The 17586-nt window shown below is 37.2% G+C and overlaps 1 protein-coding gene across 5 annotated transcripts in view; it reads left to right on the top strand.

The window, feature by feature from the left end:
- The window catches only part of NELL1 (neural EGFL like 1), a 630714-nt gene extending 615364 nt beyond the window's left edge, over nucleotides 1–15350 (top strand). For all 5 annotated transcript variants that reach the window (XM_089521361.1, XM_089521359.1, XM_089521360.1 and 2 more), the window contains 3 exons: nucleotides 7918–8094; nucleotides 9546–9770; nucleotides 14986–15350. In XM_089521361.1, coding sequence (XP_089377487.1) covers nucleotides 7918–8094; nucleotides 9546–9770; nucleotides 14986–15036 — 453 coding nt within the window. In that variant the 3' untranslated portion in view covers nucleotides 15037–15350. The remainder of the gene's footprint in view (nucleotides 1–7917; nucleotides 8095–9545; nucleotides 9771–14985) is intronic.
- The last annotated feature ends 2236 nt before the right edge of the window (nucleotides 15351–17586 follow it).

Genomic DNA, 17586 nt, shown 5'->3' with positions numbered 1-17586 from the left:
TAAGTCCGTCCAACAGTTCACCTACCTGGGAAGTATCATCTCCTCAGACACCAAGACTGATAAAGAGATCGATCACAGACTGGCAAAGTCATATAGTGCATTTGGAAGGTTTCACAAAAGAGTCTGGAGTAACGAACACTTGAGGCGAAGCACAAAAATCAGTGTGTATAGAGCCATTGTACTGTCTATTCTCCTCTATGGGTCTGAAACATGGGTCACCTATCGCCAGCAGTTACAACTCCTTGAACGCTTTCATCAGCGCTGTTTACACACAATTCTAAATTTACACTGGACTGACTATGTGACGAATGTTGCTGTCCTTGAGCAAGCAGGGATCACCAGCCTTGAGGCCATGCTATTGAGGACGCAGCTGCGCTGGGCAGGACACGTTTCTAGGATGAAGGACCATCGCCTGTCAAAAATAGTATTCTACCTTGAACTTGCCATGGGTCAGTGTAAGAGGGGTGCCTCAAAGAAGAGATACAAGGACTCCCTGAAACAACATCTCAGACTTGGCCAAATTGATCACCAACAATGGTCCGCCCTGGCCTCACATCAGGAGGCATGGAGACGCACTATCCACGAGGCTGCAGCCTTTTTCGAAAGCTCACGGCAAACGAGTCTCGAAGAGAAACAATGCAGAAAGAACCACAACCCGGAAACATCACCCAAGGAGACATTTCGCTATGCTTTCTGCAACCGGACCTGTTTGTCCTGGATTGTCCTTTTTAGTCACCAACGCGCTTGTACAAAGCACGGGATGAGTCCTTCCTGAATCTTCGTTCGCGAAGCAAAGCCAGAGAGAGAGAGATTGTGTGCCTTTAAGTTGTTTCCAACTTTTGGCAACCCTAAGGTGAACCTATCGTGGAATTTTCTGGAGCTGAGAATTTTCTATAACTCACCTAAGGTCATCCAGTAGATTTCAATGGCTGAGTGGAGAATTAAACCGTGATTTCCAGAGTTGTAGTCCAGTGCTCAAATTACTACATCACACTGACACTGTTTGATATTACGTAAAAAAAAGCCTTGTTTTTTCAAAATCAGAAATAGATTTCCATTTATTATTTATTGTCTGTACATCCTCAAAAGATCCCAGGGGTAGAAAATGGACCTCTGGATCCATCCCTGAACCCATCTATGTTGTCCACCTTTAACACAGACCTCTAATTATTCAAATGTATTTCACAACCTCTTGCCATTGGACAAAGATCACATCTTCTCCTTGTACATTTTTTTTAAAATGCGGAAAAGTTGAAAGTCCCCACTCCATCATGATTTGGAATTAGTAATAACCATTATTGTCATTTTTATTCCTTTTTCAACATGAGACGAAAGCAGATTCTCTACTTGTTTATTCTGTGGATATGGTGCAAAGATTATATAGAAGTGGCTGATATTATTTAGAGATAGATTTTTGACACTGAGCAACAAGAGACTTGGTATAGTATAAAAGGCTACATATTTGTGACACAGCAATATTGGGGCCGAATTGCTCTCTGCAGAGAGCAAAGAGAGCAGGTCAGTGTACATAATACAAAATACTTTGAGAATAAGAAGTGTATGAGGGCAAAGAAGTCTAATAGTGTGTTAGAAAGATAACATTCAAATTAAGTTCAAATAACAGAAGCATGCTGTGTTGTTGTTGTTGTTGTTGTTGTTGTTGTGTGCTTCCAAGTCATTTCTGATTTATAACGACCCTAAGGTTAACCTATCATGGGGTTTTCTTGGCACAATTTGTTCAGAGGAGATTTGCCATTCCTTTCCCTTGAGGCTAAGAGTGTGTGAATTGCCCAAGGTCACCCGGTGGGTTTTATGGCCAAGCTGGGACTTGAAGCCTGGTTTCCAGAGCCATAGTCCCACACTCAAACACTGTGCCACACTGAGTCTCTCTCTCTCTCTCACACACACACACACACACACTATATCTATTTACAGTGCACCCGCGCCATACGCGGGCGCGTCATACGCGGCCTTGAGCATACGCACTCAAGCCCCACGCGCGCCTGCGCTGCCGCGCCACCGCACATGAGCCCCATTGTTTCCAATGGGGCTCGAGCATAGGCAGAATTCGCCTTACGCGGAGGGATCTGGAACGGATCCCCCGCGTAAGGCGAGGATGGACTGTAATTACAAATTTTATGTGATTGCCATTGTTGGATATTTATTACAGTTTATTTTTAAAACTGACACACAAGTGTATGCCCATTGTACAATATAGTGGTGGAGTAGAAGTTGACAAGGGATAATAAGGTTGATTAAGTATTACAGTGGAAACTAGGATGCAAGTGAAAGGATAAAGCAAGCTTTTGTCGTCGTCGTCGTCATCACCATCATTTGAAACAAATCCAAGGCTGGTTTTAAATTTCTTTTTAGCAATGAGAGCTTTCCACCTTTTTGTTTTGCTTTGTGAGTTTGTTTTCCTTGAACCCAACTCATCTTTTATTCTATTTTAAACAAGAGAGTCTTTCTAATATTCTCTGATTGGACTCATACACAGTATGCTTATGTTTTCTCTCCCTTCACTTCCATTCTCCACTACAGATGCTCATATATTCAGACAGATAATATACTATGGCTTTTATGCTTTGACATTAATCAAATCAGAGTTGGAAGAGACCACAAGGGCCATCCAGCCCATCCCCCTGCCATGCAGGAATACACAATCAAAGCATTCTCAACAGATGGCCTTCCAGCCTCCTTAGTGAGGGAGTTGCTGGTCTGATAACCTGAGGGATAGGGTTAGCCTGAGGGTTAGTATTGAAATAAGGTCAGAAGGATAACAGTAAATGAGGATGGTGTGAGGGTCCTAAGTGACAGTAACAGGAGTTCTCTAGAAAGAGAGAGAGAGAGAAGTAACAAAGTGTAACTAAGTACAACAAAGTGAAACAATAACAAGTGTATGTTCCAATTGAACAAGTGAAACATTGTTAACTGTTTTTCAAATAGTTTTATTATTATTTACTTGTTTTTTTAAAAATAAAAGCCTCCAAAGAAGGAGACTCCAGTTTTCCTCTTTCAAACAGCTGTGTTGAACAGCTCTCTGTGGACATTGTCTTTGGGCAGTGTTTTGCAGATTAGATATGCATCTTTGGTAAAAGCACCAGGCAAAAGCAAAAATATCAAGATTGTTTTTTATAGTATTCATGCAGTGTCTGCAAGTAGAGGTAGAAATCATGAAAATGCAACAGAAAGGGATCTTGATGCAGTTATAAATATAATCACATTGAAGTTGCATTTTGCCACACTTCAGGAAAGATATTTTAAAAATAAGAAGATGAAAATATCAGATGTCCATTCTTTCTTTGGGTTGTATGGAAAACTGCATGAGTCAACTCACTTCAATTTTCATTTCTTTCTCTGTGGATACAGAGAGGTTCTAATAGGATCCTAATTCAAAACTCCCATTTGTTCTTTTGTGGCATTTGGAGCTGAGAAAGTACAGGGGGTCCTTTCACAAGGCATAATTATAGTGCTATGATTTCACTTTAACTGCCATGGTAACATTTTGTTGAATACTGAGACTTGTAATTTGGAATCCTGGGGCTTGTAAAATAATAATAATAATAATAATAATAATAATAATAATAATAATAAAAACTTTAATTTATATCCCATTTTTTGTTACCACAATCAAAGCAGCGTGCAACCTTTAAAAATACAATATATACAACCCCCTCCCCTTAAAAAAGGATTAAACTATACTATCCATTAGAGTTACAAATGATAAAATCTAAAAACAATAATACAATAATAAAATAATGGTGGGCAGAGTCTTTGCTTATATATGTATGTGGGGGGGAGTTACATGGCCGGGTTCTGTTCCGGAAGAGATCCATCTTGACAGCTGTCTTGAAGCTCCCTAGGTTGGTAATTTGACAGATCTGGTGACACACTATTGCTCTCTGGCTTCAAATTCTAAGTACCACTCACTAAACTGCAAATCTCAGGATCCAACCATGGCAGTTAAAGCTGAAAATAAAGCAGTATAATTGTGTGATATGAAAGGCCCCAGGAGTAGAAAAGTCTGCTGGTAGCTTGGGATATGAAAAAAGTTTTGCCATTGATAGAAATCTGGTCAAGATGAGCTGTCTGTGTATGGCAGGGCAGCAGTGTCAAGGATTTTCCAATATTTTGAGATATCTTCCCTCCAGCATGAGACTGAGATGCCAAATATGTTTCCCCTGTTACATTTTCTGCGAGTTGTCCCAAATTGCTGGCCAGGATCATATTTGGGTATTAAGCTTGTGTGTGTGTGTGTGTGTGTGTGTGTATTATTGCCATTTGATCTCACTGTTTCCATTTCAACCTTTGGATATGTTTATATGCATCAGCTGAGAAGAACATTTTGTGGATCTGATGCACCTTGGATCGTGACATTTGGTTTAGGAATTTGAAAACCTAACCACCACCCCCCCCCCAAAAAAAAACCCTCAAACCCAAAATAAAACAAATTCACTTAGCACAAAACATTAGCCTACACTACAAAAGCTTTGAGAAGAATAAAGTTGAAAATACAGAAGCCCCCTGTTTAAATTTCTGTATTTTTTCCAAAGTTTATAATATTTATTCTACTTTGAACATTGACTATGGCAAATAGATTAATACCTAACAACAACCCCCAAAAGTTAACCAGAGAGAGAGAGAGAGAATAAGAGAGAAAGAAAGTAAATAGAATAACTCGAAACCCTTGAGCAGATAAAAATGTTTTACTGTGGCACTCAAATGAATATACGGAATGTATTATCAGATGTCACTAAGGTGGGCATTCTTTAGAGATAGTGAAGGCATAACAAGATTGGCCTTCTCTTTCATACAAACACAACATACTTCTTATAAAGATGAAATGGGGACAAGAATCCTGATATGCTGTAATGTGTTAGGTTGCTTATACTGAGTGGGACTTGTAGTCCAGCACATCTGAGGGCCTTTGTTTTGGGACAGGATCAAGACTCTCAGTTGTTCTACTTTTGTGAATGAGATCCCAATTTGAAACTCGAAACCATTAACTTGAACCACAATCTAAGTGCTTAACTGTGCTTCTACCTTCCTTTCTCTTATCACTGCTTTGTTCTACTATCAATCCCACCTTTATTAATTGATGTGGCTTACTATTCATTGGTACAGGTGAAACAGCATAAAGAGGGGAGAGGACAATAATGTTTTGGATGGGATGGAGTAGAGGAATAAACTAACACCTTACTCCCCCATTTTTAAATGCAGCTGCCTTCCCTCTACCCCCCCCCCTTCAATTAATTGTTCAGGACACTGTTATGATTTCTGTGGGCTCAGAGCCAAATGCTGCTATCCTGTTATGACTCTCTACCCACAGAGGTCATTATTAAAAGTCTTCTGGATCTCCTTTCCACTCCTGCTGAGCTAGATGGACCCCTTGAGACCACCTTTTTTGAACAGCTGCCACCAGCTGATGAATTAAGCTGAGTTCTCTTAGCAACACACCAGGACTTTGCTGAGTGATTTATAGGGAGTTTCCTTGTCAACATAGGCAAGAACTTGCAGAGCCAAAGACACATGAAAAGGAATGTGAGAGAGGCAAGGTACTTTAAATGAAAGCTTTATTCTAACTCCAGAATTCTAGAGCAAAGGCTATCATTACATGTAGGATTTCTTGTCCTACAGGCACAGAGAAATGGAAGTTACAGAATACAATCATTTCAGCCAAGCCAGTAAAATAACCAAAAATCATAACACTACTAACTAGTACATGTTCCTAATCTTCGGCCCAAGACAGATGGGCCGAAAGGGGTGTGGCGGCGGTGATACTAGGGTTCCGGACTGTGCAGCAATCGCAAGATCTGGAACCTTAGCATGTAATGGTGGCAGCCTGATGGTGGCATCCCGTCTACACGGCCATCACCATTTTCACATAATGGACGCATAGTGTCCACACGTCACGGTGTGTCCGTTACGTCAAGTGAGCCATTGGTGCACTCGTGACATAACCCAGGCACCAATAAAAGAACCTGGAAAAACTGGGTTCTTTTAACTCCAGAGGGATGTTGCACGGTCTAGCGGCTGTGGTGTCCCTCTGGAGTTAAGATGGGTGCCTGCAGACTACCGTTTTTGGGCAGTCTGTACCGGGCCTAACTTACAGCCCAGATGGAATTTGTAGTCCTTAATGTTTCTGGACAGCTGGAAGCCTGGACTCCTTTGTCCCACTCTACCAGCTCCTTAAGGTCAGCTTCAGTGCACACAGCCCCAAAAGGTAGACAAAGGCAGAACTCAAGCCTCATGTTGTAGAGAGATTTTTTAAAACCTTCCCTTGGAAGTCTCTTGAAGATTCCCAGTTCTACCCAACTGCTCCCACCTCATTGGCCAGATGCCATCCCATCATCTCTGATGTAAACCTTCATTATAATACACCTCACCCAACATTTAACCCTTTGTTGTCTGGTAGAAGTCCTCTGAGAAATGGGGGACCCCATTTATCATAGACCCCAATGTTATTGCTTTTTTAACTGCTCATTAATATTCTTGGTTTCCCTCCCCCCCCCCCCTTTGCATGTAAGAGTGCTGGAACTGTTTATTTTTATCTATATGAACAGGTAGAATTTCCAGCACAATAATCCCTATAATTATCATCGCCACACTTTAAATAAACTGATTTTCCCTTTTTCATCAAAACCTGCATATAGTGGTTTTTTATATATTTGATAATAATCTCAATGTATTACTTATCAGAAGGATTCTAATTTAGCGAGTAGCCATTCATACCCATCCAAATAGTAAATATTGAGCAACTGTGATAGAAAAGTCTCATTTCAAAGACTTCTACCACCCACTGCTTTCAGTAAAAGAAGAATGTGTATATGTGCTCAGAGTTATTAGACAGGGCAGTACTTACTCACCTACTCTTTCATTTGATAAGCTGAAGGCCAACATGTTTTAAAAAGTATAGCTGGGTATAAAGGTAGGCAAAGGGATAATTTCCTCCATTTGCTTGCTTTATGAAATTCTGACAGTCCTGATTTTGTACCATAGTGCATTTGTGTTAAAGTAATGGGACCACCTGTTCAGCTGCAATTTATTATAAATACCCTCTCCATAACTGCGTAGTGATTCAAAAGACTGTGAAGAAAACTACTGTATAGTGATGTTATAAACCTTTCTTTATTTAATGTACCCCAAAGATGTTGTTCAGAATACAATTGTTTCACAGGGGCGTTTTGGGAGAGCAAAAGTGTTGAAATGAAGAACTTTTTGGTTAATGAATCTTGTGTGAGTGGGGTGTGTGTGTTGTATTCCTTGCAAAGTGGAAACCTTTTTCACAATCTCAGTTTGATTTTTAAAAATTGCAAGATATGAAGCCCTCAATATCTGCAAGGGATTGGGTACAGGATCCTCCACAGACACAAAAATATGTGGATGCTCAAGTCCCTTATATACAAGCAAGAAAGAAGCTCGAGCACCACACAATCCCTTTCAACATCACCCCATGTGCATCCCAAAGGGAAATGCTACTCATGCGTACAAATCCCCCACTCCCCACCTGACCCCATCTGACAACCAGTTCTCTCCCTTCCTTCCTCTCAGTCTTTCCTCCATCCACCTTGGTGGCTTAGAATCATAGAATCATAGAATCGTTTGAGTAGCAACTAGTACACTATTCAGAAGTAAAAGCATAACTGCTATAGAATTGATTTTATAATATGTTCCCCTCTTTCATTAACTCATGACATAATCCCATTTATCTTCTCTTCACTGCCCTTTGAAACTAGCCTATAAACAAATACTTAATTAAACTGATGTGTAGGAATGAAAAGTGGTTGTTTGGCTTCACAGTCAGTTGTACTTTTAGAGTGTCAAATATTATTAATAACTTAAAATATACAATGATTTCTAGGCATGATTCATTATATCCCATTTTGTTAATACTAGTGATTTTATTTTTCTTGATAGGATGGCAAGATATTCTGTCGACGGACTGCTTGTGATTGTCAGAATCCCAGTGTTGATTTCTTCTGTTGCCCAGAATGTGATACCAGAGTAACCAGTCAGTGTTTAGACCAGAATGGAAACAAGCTGTACCGAAGTGGTGATAACTGGACATATAGCTGTCAACAGTGCCGTTGTCTGGTATGGAAATCAGCACAATGTTTCACGAGATCCCCAAGTAGTAAATATTTAAGACAACCAAACCAAATTTAAAAATCAAGGGTACATATTACTACTGTTCTGTCTTTTCATATGACACATACCCAAGCACTTTTGCCCCTTCCAGATCTCCCCTAACATGGGCATTTTTCATCCTTAATATATACATTACATTGCATGTATTTACAGCACTAGTTCTGGTTTGTAGCTGATAATTCTAAAGAAAATTATATCCTTACTTATTTAAAATATTGTATCAGCATTTTTTAAACCTAGTTGTTTAAAGTAGTATTTTTAACATAATGTCTAGTAGGCTATTGTAAAGTAATTGTTACACAGCATAAAGTGCCAATTAGTCATGGAAAAACAAAGCTTTGTGGTACAATTGATCAATTGAACTAGAAGTAGTACCATGCAAGCTTCATTGAAAGAGTGTGATTCATGTCAGCAGTGTTGGTATAGAAGCATCAAGGAAAATGTGCTTTAAAACCCCTTTATAACAAATAGGTTTTTATATGTAGCACTTAATACTGAATATATTATTATGCAATTTGGCAATCCAGCTAAATTAACATTCTAAAATCAGCATCAGTGTGCATGTTCCATGAAATAAAGCAGAGATGTGCATTAGCTTTTGTATATTGTATATATACATCATCTGTTCAGTGTTCACAATGAATTCTGAATCCACAGCCCCTAATATCCATATGTTAAGTAGGCATTTGAAAAGGAACACTTATGAGGTGTCCCTTGAGATAGGAGCTCCAGTCTTGTGGCTCATCTATGGTTGTGTATAGATGCACTGGTCAACACCTTGATATTAGGATATTAGGATTCACTCCTACTACTCTGCTATATGATTATTACACTCATGAAAAGGGCTTTTAAATGGGGTGCTTTTATACATAATTATAAAATATCATTTACAGACAGACATGTTATGCATGCAATGTAGTATAGTGTTCTTAAATACCTGGAGACTATCAGATTACAGTCTCTTTGGACACTTTCACACGAGACACTTCAGAAGCACAGAAGTGGGATAGTAAGTTATGCTTCTGAAGCGTCATTGAGGCATCCTGCTCTTCTCTCCACAAATGATTTGTTGATGGGTGAAGAGCGGAATGCGCTTCAGTGACGCTTCAGAAGTGTGACCGGCTATCCCATCTCTGCACTTCTGAAGCATTTGGGCAATGATTCCAGTGCGTAAAGTGCCTCGCGTGATAATCCTCATAGAACTCTCTGACAGTTGCCACAACATGTTGTTCCAATACCTGTTAGGTAATTGTGTTGTAATTTAAGAAGTTATGTTGTAACTTAACTTAATTTATCATTAAAACCAAGGTCAAACAATGTCAGATATTGATATTTTATTTCATAGATGGGTACAATATTTTGCCTTAACTTTCTATTTATCTTTTTCATGTTCATAGGAAGGTGAAGTGGATTGTTGGCCACTTGCATGCCCCACTCTGAACTGTGACTACACATCCATATCAGAAGGAGAGTGTTGTCCTCGTTGTGTTAGTGACCCTTGTTTGGCTGACAACATCACTTATGATATCAGAAAAACATGTCTAGATAACCATGGAATAACACGACTCAGTGGCTCTGTGTGGACAATGCTTGGATCTCCTTGTACAACTTGCAAATGCAAGGTATTTAGTCATAAAATGGCAGGGAATACTATACAGAATTTGTAAGATGACAGGTATTCTTAATGTGCATGTAGAAGAGTGACGTTAATAATTGATAAGAATTTTAGAAATGTATAAATATGGAGGGGTTTTTTGTATGTTTTTGTTTGTTTGTTTGTTTTAAAACCTACCCTGAAAGCAATTATAGTAGTACAAACTACAGGATGCCATACACTCATGTTTCATTTGTTTAGACTAATTTATGAATCTTGTTATATTTCTTTACATAGATTAGGGGAAAATTGAGATTAAAGGAAGGGGTAAAATATCTTATAAACACAAGTCTAATTTTGTAATCTGCCCCCCCCCCCTTTTTGTGGTTATGATTTTTTTAAAAATCACAGCCAAGTTCCTTTGTGTACATTTGTCATAATACAGTCAGCCCTCCATGTTCACAGGTTCTGCATCCATCAATTCAACCACCTATGGCTTCAAAATATTGGGGCGGGGGGGGGGGGGGAGATTTCAAAAAGCAAATCTTTATTTTTCCATTGCATATAAGGGTCACCATTTTACTATGCCATTCTATATAATGGGATTTGAGCGTCCATGGATTTGGGGATCAACGGGAGGGGCCCTGGAACAAAACCCCAGCAGATTCCAAGGATTCATTGTATATTATAGAATGAACAAAATTGATGATTATTAGTATAGAGACTATGGTTTGTTCATTTATTTATAGGATTTATATTCCACCTTTCTCCACAATGGGATTCAAGGTGGGCATAATTTATAGATTAATTTACCAACAGCTCCATAAAAGAAGTTTGAAAAGAAGCTCATAATAATGAAAACTGTGATTGCCATCTAGGATTACTCAGAATTCATTGTGTGTGTGCATGTGTGTGCGCATGTGCGTACTCCTTCAAGTCACTTGTTGGCTTTTTATGACCCATGAGTTTCATAGGGTTTTCTTGGGCAAGGAGTAATCAGAGGTGGGTTTTGCCAGTACAGTGTCCAAAAGACCCCCCCCCCCGCCCCAGTCTAAATATTCCTTCTGATTCTGACAATTTTTCATAATCAATCCAGAAATCCTTCCCAGATCTTTGTGGACATATGATTGTACACTAGGCTTAGCTCCAGTTAAAGATCTCCGTAGGACCTCTACTAATAGCTTTCAAGCCTCATATAATATTGTTGTGATGTTTTTATGTATGTATGTATGTATGTATTTATTTGTTGTGACATTGCTCTATACTTAGCCTGGTTAAAAAAGAGATTGAAATAGTCAGATAGACAGACTGGGAGGGAGAAAGAATATTTGATACCAACTTTGAAAAACAAACTGAGCAGGATTTTTTTTTTGTAAAAATGACTTTACATTATTATTAGTAAACTTTATTTATAAAGTGCTGTAAATTTGCACAGCACTGTACATACTGAGTATACAAAAATTAAAACAAAAATTAAAAGCATGCCTACGGCATACAGTCTAAAAAAACAAAATAATAATATTAAAACATATCTTAAAATACAGCAAACACAGATACATAATAATAATAATAATAATAATAATAATAATAATAACCTCATGTTATTTTCACCGCATTTTAGGGCTCCCTCTTTTGCTCTCTTTTATTAGAAGTTTTCCAAATGCAAGAAAAGTTACAAATATTTAATAGTGGAGGAAAAAAGGAAAAATAGAGAAAAGTGAAAAAAAGAGAAATAAGATATAAAAAGAGATATGAAAAAATAGAAATGTAGCTTTTGACTTTCTTTTTGTTGGTTATACATGCATAGATATAATATAATCATACCTCTCTCACTAAAATTGCATCATCCACTTCTTCCTATAAAGAAAACTTACAAATTCCAAAACCAAGTTATCATAACATACTCCTTTTTTTTCTTTTTCTCTTCACTTTTCTTTTTTTTAAGTCAATGGTTTCCAGTCTTTTAGAAATGCCATTAATAATTTTCTCTAATTAAACCCTACAAATTCAATTAATTGTATTAACAGTCTTCCTTATTAGGTAATATTGAATTCTTCCATCTTTGTCCATACAACCATCTTGCTGCCATGGTCATATACTAGAGGAGTTTTCCATGGCTCTTTTCCAATTATTTATCGACAAACCAAAAATAAAAAGTTCTGGTTTTAATTTATTATTAACCTTTAAGATCCTCTGCCTCAAAGTATGTATTTGCACCCAGAACTTTTTAGCCTTTTCACATGTCCACCACATATGGGAAAGTATCCCTTCCTGTTGTTCATATTTCCATATACATTCAAGACCTCCTTGTACATTCTAGATAATTTCCCTGGTGTCAAATACCACTGGTGAATCATTTTATAAAACAAGTCTTTAAGATCTTAACATAATGTAAATTTCAGCCCCTTTGGCCACATCCTTTCCCATTGTTCCATCTGCATATTATGACCACTTTATTAGCCCATTTAATCATATGGCCTTTCACTTGTTCTTCTTCCATGTAAAATTTTAACAGAAGTGTATACATATTACCAATCACAAATTCATCATCTGTCCAGAGTTGTAATTCAAATACATGTGGATTAAAAAAAACATCATAAGCTTCTTTGGATTTAATGTTATATTCTCCTTGACAATTATCCAATATATACTGGTGCATTAGCCATCTTTCTTTGCATGTTATTTTTTTCTCCTATAAAAAAGCATATTGTGCTTAGATCCTTAAAAGCATTTTCAGATAGATCCTTGCTTTATATATATATTCCATATTCTCAGAAAGCCACATCTCAAGATGATTATTAAGATCCATATTCACTCTATCTTACCATCATATTGATGCCACCCAAACCTCAAGGCATTCCCTTCCTATTCTAGTAATATTTTATTTTGCAACTCCATCCATTCTTTCAACCAAATCAAACAAGCAGCAAAGTACATTTCAAAACAGGTAAACTCAGTCCTCCTCTTTGGTTTGCATCTTGCAACACCTTACATTTAACTCTTGGTTTTTTCCCCCCCTTGGTTTCTTTCCTTAAACTAACAAACAAGCAAAATATTCACTTTAGCTCTCAGTGTAATGTACTTAGGCACTTAACATCAGTTATCCAAAGACATACCTTTCATTTAAAATGAAAAAAAAATGAATGTGTCCTGAAATAGTAGCTTTTTACAACTATTAATATGCAGTATTTGAACCATGCTTGACAGGCAGATCACAATGTCTTGCTCTTATAACACCATTCTCATGAATAGGATTGTTTTCTCTTTCTCTTTTTTGATCACAGAGAGTACCAAATACTGTTTTATGGAACATTTTATAAAGTAGTCTAAGGACATTTTTTTTCTTCTCAAATTATTCTTGTCTATTACAACAAATAAGATACAGCTATACCAGCTGAATGCTAATTCTCTATGATTAGCATTCTTCGTTTTTGGGACTGTTTCCCAGGGAACTGGGAATTGCTTCCATTTTTATATCCCTAAAGTTCAATTGTACTTGCTCAGATGTTCCAGATGCAGATCATATGATAGAAGAAATAGGATTAGCACAATATTACAATGGTTCTGTTTGTTGTGTAGAGTAAGAGGTGTTCACCTCACTTGGTATTGACCAAACTGTACATGAAAGAGAGGAAGCTATTCCTTAAATTGTACCTTTCAGAACACATTTGTTCATTTCTGAACAAAATACTTTGTCTTAGCTTTTTATTGTTTTTTCAGTTTCTTAGGCAGTGTGTGTGTGTCTGTCTGTGCGTGTACAAATAAAACAAAAATGACAATAACAATAACTGAAGATAGACCATAATAAAACCAATATAAAACTAGCAGCAAAGAACAAAAGCAATTCAGCATACAAAAGAAAAAAAATCCACAGAAAAAGAAGTGGTTGCTAAGTACTAGAGGCCCCAATAAATTCAAATCAGTCAACTAATTTCAATTTAGATATTTGTACATTTAAACTGCAGTCATGTCAATGCTTGCTTCAGTTTCATTTGATTTAACAGAAATAGAATCATAGAGTTGGAAGAGACCGCAAGGGCCATCCAGTCCAACCCCCTGCCATGCAGGAACTCTCAATCAAAGCATCCCCGACACATGGCCATCCAGCCTCTGCTTAAAGACCTCCAGGGAAGGAGACTCCACTACACTCTGAGGGAGTGTGTTCCACTGTTGAACAGCCCTAACTGTCAGGAAGTTCTTACTAATGTTTAGGTGGAATCTCTTTTCCTGTAGCTTGCATCCATTGTTCTCGGTCTTGTTCTCTGGAGCAGCACAAAACAAGCTTGCCCCCTCCTTAATATTTAAACAGGGCAATCATATCACCTCTTAACCTTCTCTTCTCCAGGCTAAACATCCCCAGCTCTTATCAGTAGTTTTTGGGATGAAGGTTGATTTTCAAGGTTTCTGAAGATCAGTAGGTAGCAATTGCCACCATTCCCAAATATTCCTGAAAAGTGTTTCAGTCTTCTAGATATTCTTGTACTGTACTGTTGGAAGGATATAATCACATGGCTCTTTTGGGAAAGCAGATAACACTGTGTCCTTATTCCTCAATCTCATTGACCTTTTGTACAATCCTGTTTCCAGTCTGATTGAGAAAACATCCATTATACCTCAGATAAAGCAAGAAAAAAAGGGGGGGTGTATAGCTGCTTGTCCTTCATTTTCCTAGTTAAAGACATCATTGCTCTGTATCCACATCCATCACAATCTGAATTGAACATTCACCATCCTTTGAATATATAATTATATTCTCACTTTATCAGGACATAGTATATAAAGTGGACAAATATTTCCAATGTGTCCATTAACTTTTCTGTAAGACATACTGCCATGTGAATGAACAATTGCACAGAGGCTCCTTCATAGGATTGGATTTCTCACCTTTCCTTTACCTTGAATGGGATACATTGTGTGAACAGAACTTCTGTGTGACTGGATATTTACATGTGGGTTCTAAGTCTTGGGAGGGGGGTATCTGTTTGCTGAAGGAAAGGGTTTTTGTAGTTCTACAACCAAGACTCTGCAGTAATGGCTTCTAGAGAATGTATACAGCAGGACTATGAAAATCAGAAACAGACTATTAGGCTGTTGTCTCTTATATTGAAATCAGAACCACAAAATACTCTTTCCCCATGTCTAGATCACTAGAAGCTATATCAGAAGTTCTATTTATTTTTCTCTTTGTACTAACAGTATTTCTTTTCTTTTCTTTTCTGCCTTTCCACATCCATGCCATACAGAATGGAAATGTCTGTTGCTCGGTGGATTTAGATTGTCTTCACAATAACTGAAGTATAAAACTTGGGACTATTCTCTCTGTGAGGAAAACTGATGCAATTTCCAACTTTCCAAATGAATGCAATTGTAAGAGATGGGAGTTTTATACAACAGACAATTACCAAAGTCTCCGCCTGAGGAAGATATTTGGGAGTTGCCTTTGGGACCTACCACTATGCGTTCATTCTTGCTAGGCTTCTCTCGGGTGACTTTTACAGTACAATGCATATAAATCAATGGTTGTTAAAAGTTTTAGAGTGTTGTAAATTACACCCTTTTTCTGTCAAATCATTTGCAATGCATTAAACTTATTCCATTGGTAAAATGATGAATTTATTTATTTAATTTATTTACTGTACCCACATTATAATGGAAATTCCCATTTTATTTTTTGATTATCTCAAAGTTTGACAAAATAAGTCTGCCTGTTGTACTTTTGTCTCATACAATTCCCTATTTAGTTCTGAGGTCCCTGTCAGATGTATTTATGAAAATATGTATGTATGTACAGTCAAATTGCATAGTACTTATATTTCATAGCTGTTCAACATTGTAAAACATTCCAAGGTACATTTGAGTTGTACAGACAGGAAGTAATCAAACCTCAGCCAGACTTTATGGAAAATAATTTAATAAATAAAAAGAATAATGTCACAAATTTAATGAAGTGGCAAAACACACTTTCTTTTGCAGACAAATGAGCTAACAGCAAAAATTCCCTGGTGGAGGTAAGAGAGAAAGTATGGCACCTTTTCATCAGTACCGCTTCAGAAAGTACCCAGAAAACCATGCAACTTATCTATCTTAAGCTTAGCAGAGTGTTCTAGTTTGCAAATCAAACAACAGATACTGAATGTGGGTGTAATACAGTCAGGGTTGTGCAGCATTCAATAAAGCAATCAAAGGGCTTTACAATTGCAGACTGTAAGGGAATAGGTAACATTTTGATATCAGTTACACTGGTATACATGAGTTTATAATCTCTCCCCCGTGTCATTTCTTCAACATAATAAAGATTGCCATCCTCCATTATGTATGCCATAAATGGCTAAGTCTCTATTTGTACCATGTTAGAGCTTACAAGGAATGATATAAATGTCACTGTATTTAACTATAATTTCACTCTACATCACTACTGGCCCTGGAAGAAAGATGGTACCATCTATGTTCCAATTTTCATTACATGTAATGAACTCACCAAACAACCTTGTCCTCATTTTTCTCTTCTCCAGACATTCAAAAAGACCTAATTTATTAGGTAACTCATCTGTAAAATGCTGTTTAAATGCCCCAAGTTAGGAAGAAATTATAATTAAAACTTTGAAATGTGCACAAAAGTTAAGTTTGAATGCTAGGTAATTGCTTTGATTTTGCAAGGTTAAGACATTGGCTGTAATCCGTCTTAGCCTAAAAATCAATATACCCATTCTTGCCTAACTGGTTTCCATGTGTAGATTATTTGGTTCCCACAGAATGGCCTGGACATCAGATTGCTGTGTGGAAATGGGGAAGGTGAAATACCTAGACCCAGAATAGACAGTTGCATGCAGATGTATCACATCTAGAAATTCAACAAACTATTCATTTATCTTTTTTTAAAAAATGTATTGCTTTTTGCTATACCTGCTGAAGCCAGAATAAGTAGGCCTACAAGCAGTACTGCACCCATGGATCTTTGAATGATGTCACTTTGTTTTTAATGTGTTTGATGTATTCATTCTGTTTTCTTATATGATGTACTCTTCTTAGCTTTTGTCATTTTCATTTAATTGAGCTTAATGTGTGTTCAGAATCAGGCAAGATTAGCAAGTGCACATTATATTTGTGAAACATTCATTGTTCTAGCAAAGAAATATAAAACTTGACTTCTAAGCACTGTGGTTGGGTATCTACAATGGAAGATAGGAGCAACATGCACAGATTATTCTACTACAGAGACATTATACGAGAATATGGAATGTCTGGAGTCAAACTTTTTTTTAGCTTAGTCTTAGCATTGATATTTTTTCTTGACATATTTAACTAGAATTCTATCTAAAAATGAAACCTTCAGTGTTGTAGTTTCTGGTACACATACAGAGGTTTTAGTGTGTAGATGGAATGTCATACAAGGAAAGAGTGCTTTATCTTAGGCAATGCCACACACAGTGGAAATGCATGTGTCCAAAGGATTATTGAACACTGAAGAAAAAGACAAAGGTTGCTCTGTTTGTGTATGACTCCATGCCAGCAAAGTTTCTCTCTCTTTTTTTCATTTTAAATCTACCCCTTTTAAGCATTCTCTATGTGTTAATTATATTTGCGTTTGTTTTAACAATAGTGTTACAATGTTGTGTTTTATAGGCTCTTCAAAAGACATTTGTAAATCACATCATTAATCCATCTGGTAAATCATGTTGTAAACCCAATGGTAATTCAACTGGAGAAAATGATACAGTGGTATGGGATGTAAAGGGGAGTGATTTAAAATGTGTGTCATCTAAATAAACTCCTGTGTACAGTTCTCTTTGCTTCTAACATCTTTTTTTTTAATCTGCATTCATGGGAACCACAGTCCATCTAAA

The sequence above is a fragment of the Sceloporus occidentalis genome, unplaced genomic scaffold, assembly GCF_023333645.1.
Source record: "Sceloporus occidentalis isolate IW3139 unplaced genomic scaffold, rSceOcc1.0.p SCAF_4, whole genome shotgun sequence".
NCBI classification, from domain to species: Eukaryota; Metazoa; Chordata; class Lepidosauria; order Squamata; family Phrynosomatidae; genus Sceloporus; species Sceloporus occidentalis.
Note: the sequence above shows the minus strand (reverse complement) of the source record. Positions and strands in the feature narration are given on the sequence as shown.